At 38.0% G+C, this 19,566-nt stretch overlaps 4 protein-coding genes across 5 annotated transcripts; all 4 read right to left on the reverse strand.

Moving 5' to 3' along the window:
• Positions 1-897: 897 nt before the first annotated feature.
• Positions 898-4,065, reverse strand: LOC146652569 (gap junction Cx32.2 protein-like). The gene is made up of 3 exons (XM_085381444.1): positions 4,005-4,065; positions 3,023-3,156; positions 898-2,095 (listed from the first exon to the last, which is right to left on the reverse strand). Exons 2-3 carry the CDS (start codon positions 3,149-3,151, stop codon positions 1,436-1,438), a joined length of 789 nt encoding a protein of 262 aa, XP_085237570.1. The 5' UTR covers positions 3,152-3,156; positions 4,005-4,065; the 3' UTR covers positions 898-1,435.
• Positions 4,066-5,755: 1,690 nt separating this feature from the next.
• On the reverse strand, positions 5,756-7,161 carry gja13.1 (gap junction protein alpha 13.1). The gene has a single exon (XM_085382330.1). The coding sequence runs from the start codon at positions 7,134-7,136 to the stop codon at positions 6,285-6,287; it is 852 nt and encodes a 283-aa protein (XP_085238456.1). The 5' UTR covers positions 7,137-7,161; the 3' UTR covers positions 5,756-6,284.
• Positions 7,162-9,454: 2,293 nt separating this feature from the next.
• Positions 9,455-13,137, reverse strand: LOC146652571 (gap junction Cx32.7 protein). 2 transcript variants are annotated; one of them, XM_085381432.1, is made up of 4 exons: positions 13,026-13,137; positions 12,112-12,263; positions 11,822-12,007; positions 9,455-10,175 (listed from the first exon to the last, which is right to left on the reverse strand). In XM_085381432.1, the coding sequence occupies exons 1-4, from the start codon at positions 13,135-13,137 to the stop codon at positions 9,570-9,572; spliced, it is 1,056 nt and encodes a 351-aa protein (XP_085237558.1). In that variant the 3' UTR covers positions 9,455-9,569. The 2 variants fall into 2 exon arrangements, with proteins under 2 accessions (XP_085237558.1, XP_085237559.1); XM_085381433.1 differs by lacking the exon at positions 13,026-13,137 and having other exon boundaries at positions 9,455-9,615; positions 9,682-10,175; positions 12,112-12,240.
• A 1,538-nt stretch (positions 13,138-14,675) lies between these two features.
• On the reverse strand, positions 14,676-19,565 carry hsdl1 (hydroxysteroid dehydrogenase like 1). The gene is made up of 5 exons (XM_085383022.1): positions 19,132-19,565; positions 17,874-18,319; positions 17,295-17,378; positions 16,933-17,088; positions 14,676-16,747 (listed from the first exon to the last, which is right to left on the reverse strand). The coding sequence occupies exons 1-5, from the start codon at positions 19,349-19,351 to the stop codon at positions 16,676-16,678; spliced, it is 978 nt and encodes a 325-aa protein (XP_085239148.1). The 5' UTR covers positions 19,352-19,565; the 3' UTR covers positions 14,676-16,675.
• Between the last annotated feature and the right edge of the window lies 1 nt (position 19,566).

A 19,566-nucleotide genomic window follows, 5' to 3' on the forward strand; every position in this document is an offset into this window, starting at 1 on the left:
AACACAGTAGGCCCACAGCAACAATTCTCATCATTAAGAAGGCCTGTGTAAGTATAGTTGGTTAGTTGAGTACTTTTCTTTTCCTGCATCCTTATGAATCATGTCTTTCCTCAACCTCATGAAGTTGTTTTGGGGGCTATTCAAACGCTTCATGTGTCCATTAAACCTGTTGTGTGTTGTTGACCACTCGGGGGCAGTGGGAACAAGCTTTAAAAGCTGGGCTTTATAAGTTGTGGCCAAAAATTTCTTTTTTTTTAAAATTTCCTTTATCTATTTACCCATCTTATTTTCCACATACTGCTTATTGTTACACTTATTTGCCTTGTATGTCTACTGTACAAACTGAACTGGAATGACTGACTGTTAACTTTCATAATTTCAAATAAAGTAAAGAATAACAATTTTAAAAAAAGTTGTGGCAAAAACGTCGACAAACTGCTGTATCTTTACTCCTTTAGCTGCTATGCATTGATTTTAAGAACTGCAAAGTTAAATCATGTGCATGCTTTATTCATCTAATCCACATGGACAAAAAAAAGAACCACAGAGCTGCAACAGTCATTTGCATCATCTTTGTAAAGTTACAGAACTTCATAATCACATACTACTTTTAATTTGTTCTAATAGTCTACATCTGAGTATTGGTATTTATTTCTCCTCACAGATCTGAAATTTGTCCTTGATGTTTTACTTCTTCTCAGTGAGTCATTTATAATAAATCAAATGAAAGAGTTTCCAATACAAAGATAATTAAACATAAACAGAATTTTAAAACAAAATTCAAAACATAAAAAAAATTTTTTTCTCAATAATATTTATTAAGATTACACGAGGTACAAAGACAAGCCACATGAAGTCACATATATTAATATATAAACATCAAAGCAAACCATTTTAAATGACATAAATGTACATTTCCAAAACATCCATGTCTGTAAAATCATCAGTACATCAGAGAAACAAAGAAAAAAGACATTTATAAAGCAAAGTAGTGCTAACAGTCATACCTTCTTAGCGCTACAAAATGGCTTTTAGTAAATGCAAACTGCAGCAGTTAAAACATATCAGCAGTGGGTTCAGAAATCTAGTCTTTAGATATTTAGCCCATGTAGTCAAAGGCCACACATCAGACTTTTCAACTAACACCAAAACATGCACCTGTAATATTATGTACAAAACCAAAAGTAAGTTAAAAAGAGACAAAAACAATTTACTCCAGTGACAATATACCAAACATCAGATTGTTTTAGATGTTTCAGATGTGTGAGTTTATTGCATGAATTTCAAGCATTTAAAATAAATAGCTGTGAAAGACGTTTGTTTTCCCTTTTACAAATGTGTGCCAAAGCTTCTTGCAATGTATCCCTATTAGCCTCTTTGTTATTTGCCCTAGTTAACTGTTCAAATACTGCACATTGGATCAAAGCCGCACTTCTCAGGCTGTGCTGTTACTGACATCATTGAGGCTAAGTTTCTGATTTTTCAACATGGTGTCACTGGTGAAACGGGGGTGAAGGGGAATGGCGGTCATCGGCACTGTTTTGGCCTTTCGTCTGGATGAGCGACAACACAGCAGGTAGAAGATCTCAACCACGTTGAGCACAAGTGACAGGCAGGATGCTACCATCATGAACATGATGAAGATGGTCTTCTCAGTGGGTCGAGACATGTAGCACTCAACAGTGTAGGGACATGGGGCTCGGGAGCATTCAATTAGTGGGTCCATGACGAACCCATACAGATAATACTGCCCCACAATAAATGCTATCTCCAGGAGGATCCTGAACACTATGGAGACCATGTAGTTTCCCAGCAGATTACCTTTAATCTGCACCTTTCCTTTCTCGTTTGTATACTTTGGAGCTTTTGTTATTTCACTGCTAGAGTGGGTCTGTATATATTCTCTCAGCTTTTTCTCTTTGTGGATGACATGCATGACATGACCGAGGTAGATCAGTGTCGGTGTCGAGACGAAGATGATCTGCAGGACCCAGAATCGTATATGTGAGATTGGGAAGGCGTGGTCATAGCACACGTTCTTGCAACCAGGCTGTTTGGTGTTACAAACCATCTTGGACTGTTCATCACCCCAAACCTGCAATGTTCAGATGACAGTGTTTATTATTATTATTAAAAAAAAAATAAAAATAAATTAAGGTATTACATTTAGTCACACAGCAGCACAAATCCTATACACTGAAGTGCAAAATCAATGTCCTAACATATAGTAAGCAAGCTGATTTAACTTAACTTTCATACTAGTTTTATAAATGAACTCGTTTTACAGAGTTATCTGTGCTTTTTTAATTGAATAACTGGTACACTTGATTTGCCTGAGTATGAACAGTGCAGACTGGTAGATGCAAAGAGTCACAGACCTGGTACAACTTAGGTTAAAATAATTGATTTGGAAATTTTCTTAGCTTAACCAAATTTTCTAAGTGCATTTAACTTGTTCAGTATGCATATGTACATATAAAGACTATAATATATTTAACAATTATGAAGTTAATTTGAAAAATTCTCATCTTAACTATTGAAATAATCAAATTATTGCAGACCACTGCCTTGCGTTTACACTTTTAAGACAACAAACCAAAAATATATTGTATATTTTACATATTTTGTAAAGTGTTACTCTGTACAATGACCAGGCTATAAAATAGAATTAGGCTATATATCTATAGTAAGATCAACTTTAATAATAAAACTTCAATGTACCAAACCAGTGTTTTTTCACTGTCAGTGCAACCTAGCAAATTTATATTGAGAAAAACGTGTAATTCTCATATCCACTGTAATCCACTGTTTGTGAAGAAAATTTACTCTATCAAAGCATTATTTGAATTTTAGTTTCAACACTGTTTTTATGTGGACTTTTGTTATACCCACCAGAGGGCGTTTTTTTTTTTTTGTTTGTTTGTTTGTTTTTAATCTGAAAGGCCAAAACTCACAAAAGTACCTAAGGCATGTGAGTTATGTATAATTCTTTCCCTCAAAAGATGAAAAAGTAGAAGCGGACCTTCTCTGCTCCAGCTCCAAGGATCATGATCCTGAAGATGAAAAGCACGCTGAGCCAGACCTTCCCGATGACCGTGGAGTGGGACTGGACCTTATTCAGCAGCGAAGACAGAAATCCCCACTCACCCATGGTTTCTGAAAACAAATAAAGATCCTTAATGACTGATAAGATGTGAATAAATTCAAAGTTTCATCAAATCTAGCCTTCGGCAGATCATTTAGAAAATAAATGTTTTGCTGAGGAGATCATAGTTTGTTTATTTAGCTGTTGCATATGCAGTACACTATATTCAAATTATATCTAACTGAGACAAAACCCTGAATTAAACTTAAATTTTAGAGTCAAATGACTAAACTGGCCTCAAATTTTGAGTCTTTCAAACTTATAGATTGAAGTATCTTATTATTTAAATTATTAACTTGTAGTTTGTTATAATCAATCAGTGGAAATTGTTAAACATCACCAGAAGCAGCAGAAAGTCTGCCCTGCTTCTAAGACAATCACATGTACTACTATCCCCAATAACTGTTTAGAAGTTAAAGTAGGAGCTGTGGAATAAATATATTTGATTGGATTTTAAACAAGAATGTACAAGCAACGGATGTTTGTATATGGCTTTCACTATATTTTTATCATATGAAAGAAAAGCCCTTTAGTGCATTAACAGCATAATAACTGCATATCACTGATTTATCCAATCTGAGAAAATACAGAAAAATGTAGTTAATCAGATGTTTACTGTCACAGATTATGTATAGTGTGTCATTTTGTCTCACTAACATACACTCCCTAATAATAATCAGTGCTCATCAGTCAACACATGACAAGATGCATCTTAAGATACCTTAATAATGAGAACATGACATTATTTGAATCTTATTCCAATATATTAATTAAAAGTTTACCCTGTTTACAGTTTATAATTAAAAATAAATGCCTTGTAAATGAGGAGGATTTTTAAATAGGTCATTCTGTAGCTTACCTTTGAGTGTAACAGCTCTTCTTGCAGGCAAGCGAATCAGTCACCAGTTGTAGAGCTGAATGGCAGCGAGCGTACCAAACCAGACTTGTCTATGATACCTTGAACTTTAGATTAGATGGAGTTGTGCAAGCGTGTGAGCTGTCACGTTGTCATGACATCTGGAAATGAGAAATCTCATGTAGACAAAATTGGGCTGAACATGGAAAATGTTAATGATTGCCAAACTTTTAACCGCTTGTACTTGATTTTTTCCCCTCTGTATTGGTTTCATAAGATGATACAGTAGTAGTTATCACTGTATGATAAGCTTCTTTAACATTTTGAATTCAACAACATTTGTCAGTTATGCATTTTTAGTCAAACAGTAACAGAGTCAACGACTAAACGGTGCAAACAGATTACAATGAACATGAACGCTGCTGCATTTTGTGAGGACTCATGTTCGTTTTGTCATTAAAAAAATGCTGAAAGTCCGAACAAACTGAGTAAGTTTAGTATTATAAGCTTCACAAAGACTGAGATATTGAACTGAAATATGCTGAGCTGATATATTTGATCTATAATGTTCCACTTTCTTTCTTTTTTTTCTTTATGTTTTTTTTTATGAAGATATTCTCATTGTCTTTAGATAAACTTTGAAAGTATAGCGCGATCGATTACCAGTCAACCTAACAGCCGCACCCCATTCTGAAGAAATACCAGATTATAGATGAAAAAATTAGTCAGTCGCCACATGATTCATTTGTAACAACCTTGTATTAAACAATTATTTACATAAGTTTAGCAAAATGTAAAATTATTGCATTTCAAAATATGTTAAACAAAACTATCAGCTATTATCACTATTATCAGCTCTGGGAGGCTTTGACTGTTGTTATTTGCCAGTTTCTACACACTGTCACTTCAACTAATGCCACTTAAATAGTTTAATAGTTTAATTATTTATATAGCACATTTAATTACAACAGGAGCATTGACCAAAGTGCTGTACAAGAATACAACATACATAATAAAACAACTTAGAGTATTAAAAGCAAACACCAAATATGAATTAACAAACAACTCTCATGCTGTATTAAAAACCAGTAAATAAAAATGCGTTTTAAGATAAGATTTAAAAAGATTGACAGTAGGAGCCTGTCTGATGTGTAGGGGTAAATTATTCCACAGCTTAGGCGCTACGACTGCAAATGCTCGATCACCTCTATGAACCAGCCTCGACCTTGGTACAGCTAAAAGCAAAAGATCACTTGATCAAAGATATCTAAGGGGGGTATAAGTCTGCAAGAGGTCAATGGGCATTGCACTAGTTTTGCACAAACTGTATATAGTACTTGTCTTAAATTCTCTAAATATTGAATACTTTTTTCTCTTTTTTCCTCTTTATCATAATTATTACCGCTATTTTCTGTTATTTTCTTCTTAATTTAACTGCACACTTCTATATGCTCATGTAAAGCTGAGGAGCACGAGCCAAAGAACTTCATTATGGGTAAATGTGGCTACACTGTTTATCTGTACATGACAATAAAACTTGAAACTAGAAAAACCTAAAAAACTAATGAATAATGAAAGTAATTATTAGTTGTAGATATGAAGTCACACAAAATGTGTGTAAATCATGGTTTTTCAAAATAAGGGCTTATGAACTGAAAAGTGTGAACATCTAAAGACAAGAGATTGATAGAAGCAACGTTTCTTCAAGTTCAAGTCATTTATTTCAAACAAATAAGTATACAAAAAAAGCTGCTTACACATAACAAACAACATCATTTTTATCTTTCAGTAGGTAAATCAACTCATAGAAAATGAACAAGACAATACCATAACTTAGAGAACATGACCGGGCATACAGACATTTTTTCTCATTAAACTGTTACAATTTTTTTCATGTTGTCAGCAGAATACTGATGGCAGGATTACTAGCAGTTTACTGTTTATTTGACAGTTTTCCTGCTATAATCTACTTTACAGTAAGTTGCTGTACTTGATGATTTGCAGTATAGAACTGGCAGCTAAAGTTTGCTCGTATAATATAAATATGTTAGTATTGCACCTTTTAGTAATAGATTTTCAGGCATATACAAAGGAATGGAAGCAAATGCTAGAAGAATATATAAGTAAAAATACAACAATGTATTATGTGAAGACTTTTCTAAGCACATACTAACATATTAATGCAGAATGACAAAGCTTTTCTATTGTCTTTCAGTCCCTTGGATGTATCTGAATGCAGACACCGAGCAAGATAATACATTTTAATTGTCACAGACATGGTTTTTAATGACCGCTCAGGAGTCGTTTCTCATCCTTGGCCCCATCCAAGCTCCCTGCAACACTGTGGCTGGCTTCAAGATCTGCATTCATCCTGTTCTGCTTGAGGGCTTCCTCTGCAGTTGGCCACCTTGGACCTGAGAGGCTAGCAGGATATTCTGGAGAGGTAAACTTATGAGGGCGACGTCTACACCTGACCCTTTTGCAAATCAGGTAGAACATCTCAATGACGTTCAGAAACAGAGAAACACAGGCCACCACCAGCATGAAAATAATGAAGACGGTTTTCTCTGTGGGTCGAGACATGTAGCACTCAACAGTGAAGGGGCAGGGCTTTCTAGAACAGGGGAACATGGGGACCATGACGAAGCCGTACAAATAGTATTGTCCCACAATGAAGCCGGCCTCAATAACTATCTTGACCGCAAGCTGGGTCAGATAGCTCCCCAGTAGATTCCCCTTGATTTGCACCTTCCCCCTTTCATCTGTGTATTTGGGCCTTTTGCACTGGGTGCCACCAGGGCTGGAGAGCAGCTCCCTCAGCTTGTTCTCCTTGTGGATGATGTGCATGGCGTGGCCCAGATAGATGAGTGTTGGCGTGGAGACAAAGATGATTTGGAGCACCCAGAAACGAATGTGCGAGATGGGGAAAGTATGGTCGTAGCACACATTCTCACAACCAGGTTGCTGAGTGTTGCAGACGAAATCTGACTGCTCATCACCCCAGACGCTTTCAGCACCTGCACCCAAAACCATGATTCTGAACAGGAAGAGGACGCTCATCCAGATCTTGCCAATCACAGTGGAGTGTGACTGGACTTTTTCCAGCAAGGTTGACAGAAACCCCCAGTCTCCCATCTTTAATGACAGTGTTTAGCCTCTATTTCTGAAAAAAGAAGGCAAACGTTGTAAAGACATAACACCACACCTTATTTCTGAAACATTAACTACAACTTATTCTTTAATCAATAAACTCCTGGTGAATGAAAAGAGCTTACAGCTCTTTAGATAGATCATTTTATCTCCTAAAACCTGAGAAGGAAGAAGAAATTACAGTATTCTGACCCTTGAGCTTTTGGATCAATATTTTCCACACATAATCATTAATCATTAGAAAACGGAAGAACAAGAGACACAGTGTCATCAGACAAATGAGTAAAAGTGAAAAAAAAAAAACTTTAAAAAATGTTTCTTTTAAAATAAGTACATGCAAATTTTTATGCATACAGAAAATTAAGCTATAATATGATTAAAACTATACCATAAATAAAATTAACAAAGAAATCTGATGCTGTTAATGTAATCAAAAAATAGTAATTATAACTGAAAAGTAAATTAACAACCAGCCATGTACTTACGATAAAGTAAGAAATGAATCTTTAGTGTGAAAAATTCCAATATAATAACAATTTTCTCTAATTGATAAAATGATCGGTTATCTAAAGCAGAGGAGAGAAACCGTTACATCTTACCTGTTGATCTGCTCAGAGAGGACTGAGTCTCGTTGAGAAAGATCACCAACTATAGTTGGACCTTGGATTTCTGGGCTCTGATCAGCGGCTGAGTTACGCAACACACATCTGTGAGCTAACAAGAGCAGGAAAAGTTTAAGAAACACCAGACCAAGAGGGCAGCGGGTGTAATAATTGACAAGTGTTCAGTTCAGTTGTGTCAGTGAACCGCCATTAAAGTTTGAAAATAAATAAAATAGGAATGTGTGTGTGTGTGTGTGTGTGTTTTCATGTATTTACATTTTTTGTGTGTGTTATATACAAATGAGGAAGAGGAGGAGTAGCATGATGAGTAACTGTATTAGTCTGAATTGGGAGGTTAGTTTGAAATTTGCACTCTATGTGAAACCATTAATCATGAATGTGTCAGAAGAGAAGAAGGTCTTCTGTCAGCTGCACAGTCGGCGAGCAAGAGATGTCACTTTAAAATAGCACTGGAAGTTGAAAATAAGGTGCATGTGTTCAAAATATATGTATTTATCAATTTCATTTATTTGTGTATTTCACACACAAATGAGAACTATGCACATGGATGATGAAGTACTGTGTAATTCCCAGTTGGGAGGCTAGATTGGAATTCGCGCACCTTGCTAAAACATTTGTTGATTTAGTCAACAAATGTTTTAGTCATGAGATTGTAGATAAGGTTCAAGTAGATGAACTGGTAAGTTTTGTGACTCACAGTAACATTCATAACCAGCTGTTTCCTGCCAGAATCATCAAAACATCACGCCCTGCAACCAGGAAATTATTCATAATCTGTGGGATTAGAAAAACTGTTTACTGTCACTTTTCTTATGCAGGTCAAAAGCTAAGCTAAAGCTAAGTGGTAGTAAATTAAGTTTTGTTAAGTTTAGGCAGAGATAGTTTAGCTCTAATCTTTTTTCTGTTTCTTATTGTACATTTTTCTGATGCTATTAACAAATGTGGCTGCTGTGGCTCAGGCAGTAAAGGAAACTGCCTATTAATCGCAGAGCTGATAGTTCAGATGTGCAAATAAAGACACTGAACTAACTACCAAATACAAAAGAAATTGTCCGTTACATTTTAAAGAATAAATTGCATATATTTTTTCATTAGATTCAATAAACACTAAGTTTTCAAAAAAATTGAATTTTCCGGCTTTACAGGGTTAATATATTTTAGGTCATTATCCAGATCCAGATTTCATCAGTTTTGTAAGCATTACACAAATGTTAATATTGTGTTTGTGTATCTTTCTAAGAACTGGCAACCTCTCCAGAGTGCAACACCACCTCTTATCTCATGACAGTGTGAATGAACGCCAGCTACCCATGATGCTAAGATAGATAAGGGATTGAGAAAATTGATGAATGGAGGTTTTGTTCATTTTAAATTGAGGAAATTATTGTATGGGACATTGCACATAAAAATTATTTGAACATTTATTATGTATGTTCCATTACTTTTACATACAGGGTGGTTCATAGCATAAGAACAGGACAGTGACATTTCAGTCACATCTGGGTCTTTATTGAAGGTTTATTGAATCAGCATTAAACATTATTAAATGTATTAAAAGTGGAAAGCAGTTCACTACAATCGTGTAATGCATTAACAGTAAACTCCAGTTGTCTATTGTGAAAAAAATGTAATTTTCTGCAGCCCTTTGCATGTGACTGAGTCTTGTTTGCAGAAGCTGGCCATTTCCCTCCCACCTGCTCTATTTAGTGCACACACAAACACACGTCTCCAAAGCCTCCAGAGCATACAAATACTGCCAGGAACCGCATATACAACCTATTGCTGGGCTTATACATCAGATGTGGATCTCCCCCATGTTGTTGTTCTCAGGTGATCCATTTCTAGGAGCCTCACTGACTCCACTCGTGATGCCGTTCACCCCTAACTTTCGTCCTTGCAGCTCCAGCTCCAGGTTGACATAATTCTGAATCATCTCGTCCCGGTTTTTAAAAGCCTTCCTTTCTGAGGGTGGAGGAGTCACTGGGGTCACAGTGTAGTCCTGTCTCCTCGCCATGCATTCCTTCACCGCTTTCACACACAGATAGAACAGCTCCACCAGGCTGAGGACGAGGGAGACACAAGCCGCCACCAGCATGAACCAGATGATGACCGACTTCTCTGTGGGCCTGGACAGGAAACAGTCCACTTTGTGCGGGCAGGGGAAGCGGGTGCAGACATAGCGTGTCTGTAGGGAGAAACCATAGAGAAGGTACTGACCCACGATAAACAGAACCTCGAGGGCAATCTTGGCCAGGAGATGGAGGACGTAACTGCGCAGGAGGCGGCCACGGATGCTGATCTTGCCGCTGTTTTTGGTGTACTTGGGAACTTTATAGGCCCTCCTAAGGAGCAGATTGGTTTGGTCATCCAGCTCTTCCTGCTTCTTCATCCTTTCCTTCATCTTGGATTAGAAAAGCAAGAACACAGAGTTAGACATTTTCCAGGAAACAGATAAACCTTAATTCTGGCAGTGTGAACAAACTCTCACAGTTCCAAAATGTTCTGCCAAAATATGGCTGAACAGTTACTCCAGACTGCCACACTGTTCCAAGCTGTGTTTTCATTAACATTTTGGCTAAATGTATGAGCACAATATAAAATATCAGAGCAATGTTAGCATATGGTGGAACAGCTAATAATGTGCGTTGGAGAAGCACTGAGAAGCTTTTTTGTTTCTTTAAACTAGCACTAGAGATTTGTCCTGCTAAGAAAACTCCTTCTTAAGCCATCAAGAAATGGTTTGACTATCAATCCATTGTCTTCCGCTTCCAATTCAGGGTTGCGGGGGTGGGGGCCTGGAGCTTGCCCCAGGTGTCCACCCGGGACAGGTCGCCAGGCTAACATATAGAGAAGCTATTCACATCTATAGGCAATTTGGAATCATCAATTAACCTAACCCCACTAAGTACATGTCTTTGGACTGTGGGAGGAGCCAGAACTCATGCGAAAACAGGGAGAAAATGCAAACTCACACGGCACAGGCCTGGCCTGATGCTGGAACTGAACTCGGCACCTTTGTGCTTTCAGGCAACACTGCGCCATCATGCTGCCCCATCCAGAGTGCACCCCACCTCTCATCCTAAGGTAGCTGGGATAGACTCTAGCACTGCTACCCAGTCCCATGAATGTTTGGCCACCAAGGTGAAGAAAACATGAAATCAAATGTTGTGTTTACACTGGATCATTTCCAGCAGTGCTTGTAATATAAGCCCTTTGCAGGTTCCTTCTTTCAGCCAAAACAAAAGCTTTGGAGACTTGAGTCTACTAGCTGCACATTACCAGCAAATGTTACATTGTAAGTTTGGTTTATGTTTGACTTGGTTAGCCTGCAAAAGTGTCCAGGTCTTTATTAGCAAGTTATTTACTCTAATGGAAACCGGAAATATGGACAAAAGCACTGGACCACACCTCTTAATGTTTGAATTTTCACTCCAATTGCCACAGGTGTATAAATTCAACCACCCAGCCATGTAGTCTGCCTTTACAAACCTTTGTCATTCTAAAGAGATCACTGAATTCAAGTGTAACTGTAACAGTATACTACTGTTGCAACAAGCCAGTTGGTGAAATGTCTTCCCTGTCCGTATTCTTGCGAAATAGAAACAGACTCAACAATAAGTCACCAACACTCTCACTTACTCGATAACTACAGAGCTTCAAACCTGGAGCTGTTCAAACCTCTGGCATTAATATTGCAAAAACTGTGTGCCAGGAGCTTCATGGCATGGAGCAGCTCCTGTAGTCAAAATGTGTTGATGTCCCAGGGCTTTATTCCAAATATTGTTGCCATGTTAAAGCACACATAAATAGACATACTCATAAGGTGGAAAGAATAAAAGCTGTTATGTCTGGGGTGAAAAATAATGACGCAGTCTTAAGCTTCCTCTTTAAGTGATAAACATTAATGCTAACGATGGCGCAAATTAACTTCCCATAAAGGGTGCTAAAAGGATCTTCTCTTCCATGCAATTGCCACTCCCTTATAGGTGTGGCATGCATGACAAAAAGCAGTGATACAATTGTACTGCACGTACTGCAGCGACACACCTTCTTTTCAACGTGGATAACATGAAGGACGTGACCGAGATATAACAGCTTTGGAGTCGCTATTGCAATAATCTGAAGAAACCAAAAGCGCACGTGAGAGATGGGGAAGGCCAGGTCATAGCAAACGTTCTCACAGCCGGGTTGCTGAGTGTTGCACACAAAGTCAGACTGTTCGTCTCCCCAAACCTGAATGAGATCAGAGGAAAATTAAAAATGTTATTTAAAAAAAACACCATAAAGCTATAATCCTGGTTTTCACTCAGATATGTCCTATAAAAACAGCACCAAACCTTCTCAGCACCAGTTTGCAGGACCATGATGCGGAAGATAAAGAGCACCGTGAGCCACACTTTGCCGATCACGGTGGAGTGGCTCTGCACTTTATCCAGCAAGTGGCCCAGTAGATCCCATTCACCCATTTCAATCACCAGCTGTCCTGCTTCTGTTAAAGAAGGTACAGATGAAATAAACACGGAGGCAGATAGACACAGCAGTCGAAGGCAGTCATTTCTGAAGGGATGCATGGGTGATCTCAGATGTGTATATATTATTACAAAGAGTATTTTGTAACCTGACTTGCAGTTCAGGTCAGAACAGACAGCCTCACTCACAAGGCCAACTTTTTATCACTTCTTGCAGCCTTGTGACTGTGCAGATAGAGGCCACGGCTGCTGATTTCAAGTCTCCAAAACATACTTATCTGCTGGACACTGAAACCTTAGCCTTGGTTACCGCCAACCGCCGCCAAGCATAATTCAAAGAATTCCAGAAACTGAGCTTAAACTGTTCATAAAGAAAGTTTTTGCAGAGTTCATTTTAGATGATGATTTTAAAGCTGATACTGTTTCACGCAATATTCGGTGATGCTTCTGTGGCTTTTCTGGCCCACATTGCATTATCTTTGGATTTTAAATTACTCTAAATACATGATTTTTTGCAGCTGGCTTGTTTTGCCTTTGCCAGCTCTGATCCACATTTGCATGCTTACACTCAGTGTCTCATAACAACAACCATTAAATAAAATTCAATGATGAAACGCAGTTATCCTTGCAAATAAAACCCAAGTCATAACAGAGACATACTCCAACATCAGTCCATTAACTATTATTTTTCTACAACATGTACATCATTATCACTGATTTTCTTTCTTTCTTGAATGGTGAAATCAGAGATAGACTGCATCTGTATATAAAAATCAACTTACCAGCTGACCAAACTGAAAAATTGAAAAGAAAAGGTGGCTGAAGAGAGAAGTACCTCAAGAAGATGAGGAGAAGAGAAAGTGAAGAAGAAGCCGTCCTTGTTTTATTGTTCATTCAGCGACTTATCTGGAAGGACACCATCCTAACCACAACAGGAACTCCTTGTCTTAACAACAATTCAGACGTTCTGCTGAAGTGTAACCAGTCATTGGTTTATAATATAATTTCATTTTTGTTGCATTTCAGCTTTGTTGGACAGTGAAAAGAGAACGTGATCGTCTGCTGTACGTTTTCTAATTCTTTTTAATATTGGGAAATAAAGGAAGATTCAGGAGATGAACTAATGCAGAAGCTCGTAAGCATGACTGACACTTCAGGAAAACGGTGTGAATAATGCGGTTAGCTGAAAACCAAAATTAAGAATTGAATCATATGTAAAAGTCCCTTAAATGAATCTTGCAGAGCTTCCTACGCTTTTTCTTACACAAGTGAAACATTTGCTCAAAATCAACAGTGTTTAAATTTTTGTTAGCTTTCCTGTCAGTATTTCACTAATGTCCATAATCCATGTGGTCTTTTTCAAATTATTGCCCCAACTGTGAAAAATTGCACACGAGAAACTGGAAAAAAACTCGATAACCTCTCTGAAGGAATGACCTTTTACCTAGACTTAGCTGTGTGAGTTTTTTTTGCTGTTGCTTATAGTATTTTTGCTTAAGCAAATGTTTGTCTTTTCACCAGCACAGTATTCAGACTCTGGCGTCATATTTAAATCCTACCACAGAAGGGTTTGCACAGCACCGTGTCTGTTTACTACAAACCACCACACTGCGGGTTCATGAGGTTTACAAGTTTCCTCTAAGGTTTACTCTGACCCAGGTCATCTGTGGGGGTTACAGACTGAACTCTGGAAGCCTGCATCGTCTCTGCTCTGTAAATTTACTCCGTACTTACACTTTAAAGAGAAAAACAAAGCCTGGCCTTCACCTTATTGATCAGTCATTGTATCAGAGAAGACAAACATGCACAAGTAAGGCAGAGGGCTGAGGTTTTATAAAAATATGGTTCAACATAAAAGACAAAAGTTACAGTACACACATGAAAACAACGTCACAAGTGATGTTGGAATGGAGGAGTTTTATTGGTCTGATTATGTGCTACAATAACACACGGATTTCACATTCCAGCAATCAATTAACATAATTAATCTCAATGTGTGTGTCAAATATCACACAAATGATTAACTAAAGCAGACCTATTATATTTTTCCACATTCATTTTCTCATATATGTGCTGTAATAGTTTAGGTTATTCATTCGAACCCACCTGCTGTTCAAATCTTGTGTTTGTGAGGGACAGCCAATTAGTTGGCTTGAAATGAGGAGTTAAAAGTGGTCGAATCAGTAACGAGATGGAAATTAGCATAACAGGTCCACTTTAAGCAAAATGCTCTCATATCAAATGTCTTAAATATTGTTTCTTAATAAAATAAAATACCATAAACTTCAGTACACCTTTAAATTGGAGATGCTTGAATATCACACTTCATTTACTCGTCACACACTTATCTGTATGTAAACACTTATATATATATATATATATATATATATATATATATATATATATATATATATATATATATATATATTTTTTTTTTTTTTGCAACAGATAAACACCACACTAGGGCTGCCACAAACGATTATTTTGATAGTCGACTAGTCACCGATTATTTTTACGATTAGTCGACTAATCAGATCATCATCCATTGGACATACAGCTTATTGCACCAGCAGCATCTGGTCTTATATAACTATCATTAGCTTACAGCTTGAAGTGTTTGTGCTAACTAAAAATAAAGACAAGATGGTAGTTTATTAATTTTTAATGAAATTTGCAGATTGTTTCGGTGAAGTTTAATAAACTCCTTGCTTTCTAAAATATAACAGGACACCGGAGTATATTCTCCAGCGTCTCACACTTCTGATAATCAGCTGTCTGCTTGCCAGTTTTAGCTGTGCAAAAACTATACCTTTAATCTCAGCCAAACCGATTTACTCAGGAACAAATAAAATACTGAAAAAAGCCAAACAATAACATTTAAGTTATCTAAGTGACTTATATATATGTTTAACCTGACTAGCGAAAGACGGCGGTGGGTTTGAAAACGATTTGCCGGGAGTCCGGTGTTCTCACGGCTCTAGTTAGCCTTGCCCCCGCCTAGCTAACGAGCTAGTGGGTAACAGACGTCTCCGAAAACGTCGGAGCGCTTTTGAAAATATGTGGTGTCTTGATAAACTGAGCAGATATTTGAGGTTTACACAGCTACATTCTCGCCTGAAAATATGTTAAACGTTTATTTTGTGACCCAGAAAGAATAATAAGAGTAAAGTTAAAACTAACTAGCTGCCGCCATTGTTGACAACTGCGCTGGGCTGCGCTATGAATTCTGGGACACAGCTTCTTCTTCTTCGGGGTTTAACGGCAGCTGGCATCCTTGGACATGCAGTGCTGCCATCTTCTGTTTCAGTCCGTTATTACACTCTTAAATCCTACTACTCATTCCTGCGTCCTTTGTGATCTTACAAAGCTTCAAACGATGCGTCGACTATTAAATTAGTCGTCGACGATTTTAATAGTCGACATAATCGTGACTAGTCGACTAATCGTGGCAGCCCTACACCACACTGTATTGTAGAAAGCTTGACATTTAAACTCTTTGTTTGATTAGACCAGCAAATCAAAGAAGCCGAGGATACAATCTCGGTGCAAGAACGAGTTGAAATATAAACTATTTTTTTTACTTTCAACAAACATGTTTGTAGCATCTGGATGAGGTTTCCCGTACAGCTTTTTTTTTATACAAACACATTGATGAAAAGGCTATCACATATTATTAGCCTGTTATTTTTGTTTTTGGCTCTGTGTATGTGTCAGATGCGCGTGGTCAGAGCAAAAAGTTTTTGGTTAGAATGAAATCACATGGTATGTAGATTAATAGCAGATAAAAGCAAACCTTATCACAGTGCAAGTCAAAATACTTTCTTAAATTTATTCTTAAATCTAAATCAAGCCTAACTCCTTAAATTTAGACTTGTGTAATTAGTGAATTTGTTTATACTCGTTTCACTTCGGCTGTGTTTGTATTATATTGCTCTTATTTGTCTCACATTTAAGGTGAGGATTTTGATATTGTCTGCACTTATACACAATGTTCTCTTCCACTGAAGTGTTTTTGAAGATACACAGGAGGTAAAATGAGTTTCACTCGTATAAAATGGTTTCTGTGCACAAGACCAAACAAAGTCTTATTGTTAGGCTCCAATAATAATTGACAAGCTTGTAAATCCAACCCAAACACAGGTCTGGAAATAATTAAGGTTGTCTGGCTTCAAAGTAAACGCTGGATGTCACAGATTCATCAGACCATAATCTAGTAGTGCAGGAGCAATGTTGAAAAAATGTTTGTACTTTTACTCATCATTTTAGATGAATTCCACTGCAGGTTCTTTATTAACTAATACCCAATCAATAGAAAGAAAACGGTAGTGTCAGCCTTATCAGAGCATCAAAGTTCAACAGATTTAATAGCAGAAGAAGCTGGAATGCAACAAGATTCGTGTAACAACAAGACCCAGTGCGTCAGATTAAGCTCTTAGCTTGAGCTAATGAGCATTCGTGATCCGAGAACCCAGATCCACTCTGGAATGCATCTCATCAATCCGTACTGCAAAGACAAAAAGAGAAGAGAACAGGATATGGAAAAAGTATTTAATGTTTTCAATTCTGGTTTCACAAAAGCTTTAACAGTATCAGAGATCATCTCACTCAGAGTAATATACTTCACATTTTTTACATTTTCTGTGATGCTGTCAAAATAAAAACTGATGACATGACTTCATTTCAACTGACCTGCAGGGTATGAGGCCAATATCCTGTGGTCCTGTTTGAGACTCCCAGAGTGGAGATGGCATGGCGAGCATAAACTTCTGGCTTTGGTACAAACCAGCCTTCTCTTCGTGATGGTGATGAAGATGATGATGATGGCTGCTGCTCACTTGAGGCTATCTAAATGGACATGGACAAAGATGAAGTTAAGCAGCTTGATTTCATCGATCTCCCTAGTTTGATAGCCAATTTCATACATGATGTGCAAACACGACAAGCCACAAATTAGCATCTATCAGAGTAATAGCAGTGGGGATCGTGGATCCAGCCAGACTTTTGCTGCCAGATTTCAGGTCTTACAGAACAGCTACTGTTAAGATATTTACCTGGAAGGGGAGCAGACTCTGAATGAATATGCCTTTGCTGCTGTACTCAAGGTGAAGAGCTCTTGACAAATGATCCAGGTATCCCTGAAATGTCAGAGGAAAGGTTGCTGTTGTCAGGAAAAAATAATGTTGTTGTGACTGGGACTATAGCCAGCACACAGAAGAAATGGAGATGACAGTTCAAAAACCTACATAATTTACTTTAAAGAGCGGCTTACTCTGCTGATTCTCAAACCTTTTTCTGGCTGACACTACTTTACATACTAAAAAAAAGTTACATTTTTAATCAATCATTAACAAACAATCATGGTTCAAAACTGAAAACAGAAGACTAAAACTTATTTTGCATAAATCCTGTTTGTTCAGCTTAGTTTTACAACATATTTTCCACCAGCAGTGGATCTACTTGCCACAAATCAAGAGCTAATACTTTAAGGGGATAGTAGTAACAACAGATCTTCAAATTGATCAGAGACATCAATGTGCTCTTCATCATATTACAAAGGATCTATACAGGCTATAGATATGTTTTACTGGCACGTCTCCATGCCTGCAGACTGTAACAGTGATTTGTCTCACAGTGGAGGCGGTGAGCGTCACTCTTCCAAGAAGAGGTCTGCAGCAGGCACCCGATGATATATTGACCACGGCACCTCTGCTGCGATCCACCATCCCTGGCAGAACCAATCGGGTCATCAGAGTAGTGACTGCAATGTTCCTGTTCACCAAATCCAAGAGGTGCTGTTCGGGCACTTCAATCAGGCTCTGGGGTGAAGCCAAAGATTCATCGACACAGTTTACCAGGAAGCCAATATCTTTACCCCTCAATGCTTCTTTGATGGGCTTGCAGGCCACTTGGTCCAGGGAGAAGTCAGCTGAGACCACAACAGTTTCCACTCCATAATTCTGGGAGAGGTATGCACTCATGTCTCTAACAGAGGAGGGGTCCCGAGTGACAAAGATGATGCTGATGGCATGCCTGGCCAGCTCCTCTGCGTATGCTTTGGCTACAGGCTCCGATGCACCTGACAAGAGAGATGACAAAGTCATGCCAGAGAGAACAAAAAAGTTTGCAGCAACATTATAGACATTGAACCAGTTACAGTGCTGTGAAAAAGGATTTGTCCCCTTCCTGATTACTAAGCTTTTTGCATATGTTGTCACATTTAAATGTTTCATCATCATACAAATTTTAATATTAGAGAAAGATAACCAAAGTAAATTTAAAATGCAGCCTTTAAAAGATGATTTAGGACATTCTGCTTACTCTATTATGTTCTCTACCAGAAAATCTTGATGTAAAATATCTGGTCATCAGTTCGTACCCTGAAGCTCAAGCACACTTGGGTTATACAGCAGAACAATGATCCAAAACACCAGCAAGTCCACCCCATAAAGGTTTTGAAAGGGCCTAGTCAAAGTCCGGATTTAAATGCTTTGGCGTGACCTTAAACAGGCCGCTCGTGCTGGAAAACTCTCCACTGTGGCTGAATTCATACAATTCTGCAACGAAGAGTGACCCAAAATTCCTCCAAAGTGATGTGAAAGACTCATTGCCAGTTATCACTGGTAGATGGTACTTCTTGCTGTTAAGGGGGGCACAACCAGTTATTGGGTTTAAGGGCCAATTTTCTTTTTCACAAAACGCAAGGCAGGTTTGGATAGCTTGTCTCCCATTCATACATGCAACCATGATTTAAAAACTGCATTCTGTATATACTCCCGTTGACTTTGGCTATTGTTAATGAAATAGATTCATGAAATATGAATTTAATGAAATAGAGTTTACTTCAATTATGATATAACAGAAATTAACTCTGCTGCGGCCCATCCTTACCATAAACGACAGCCCAGTCACCATATCTCTGGGTCAGCTTCTTACTTGGGATCAATCTGGGCAGAAAATGCACCCTAACCAACGTGCAGCAGTCGCTCAGCAGGATCACTGCCCTGCTGGCCGTGTACAGAGCACCGACCAGCGCCAGGGTTTCAAAGTAAGAGTTGCACGTACGAGAAATTTCTCTGTACAAAAACTGAAAGCTGTCAACCGCCGCCATATCCCACGCTGGAGTTGATGATATAATTTGCTAACTAAAGCTTATTCGGTGATATAACGCTGGGACCTGTACGTGAATAGGTTAACGAATACTTCAGACGTGTAAATGGAAGCTACAACTAACCCCACATAGTAAAATTACTAATAAAAGCTGTAAGAATTCTCGTTTAAGAAGCAGGTATGTCTCCTCTGCTACACCCGGTGAAAGCAGCAAAA

This window comes from Rhamphochromis longiceps, linkage group LG15, assembly GCF_057381845.1.
Source record: "Rhamphochromis longiceps isolate RC_006_pf linkage group LG15, R_longiceps_female_GT1.1, whole genome shotgun sequence".
Taxonomy (NCBI): Eukaryota; Metazoa; Chordata; class Actinopteri; order Cichliformes; family Cichlidae; genus Rhamphochromis; species Rhamphochromis longiceps.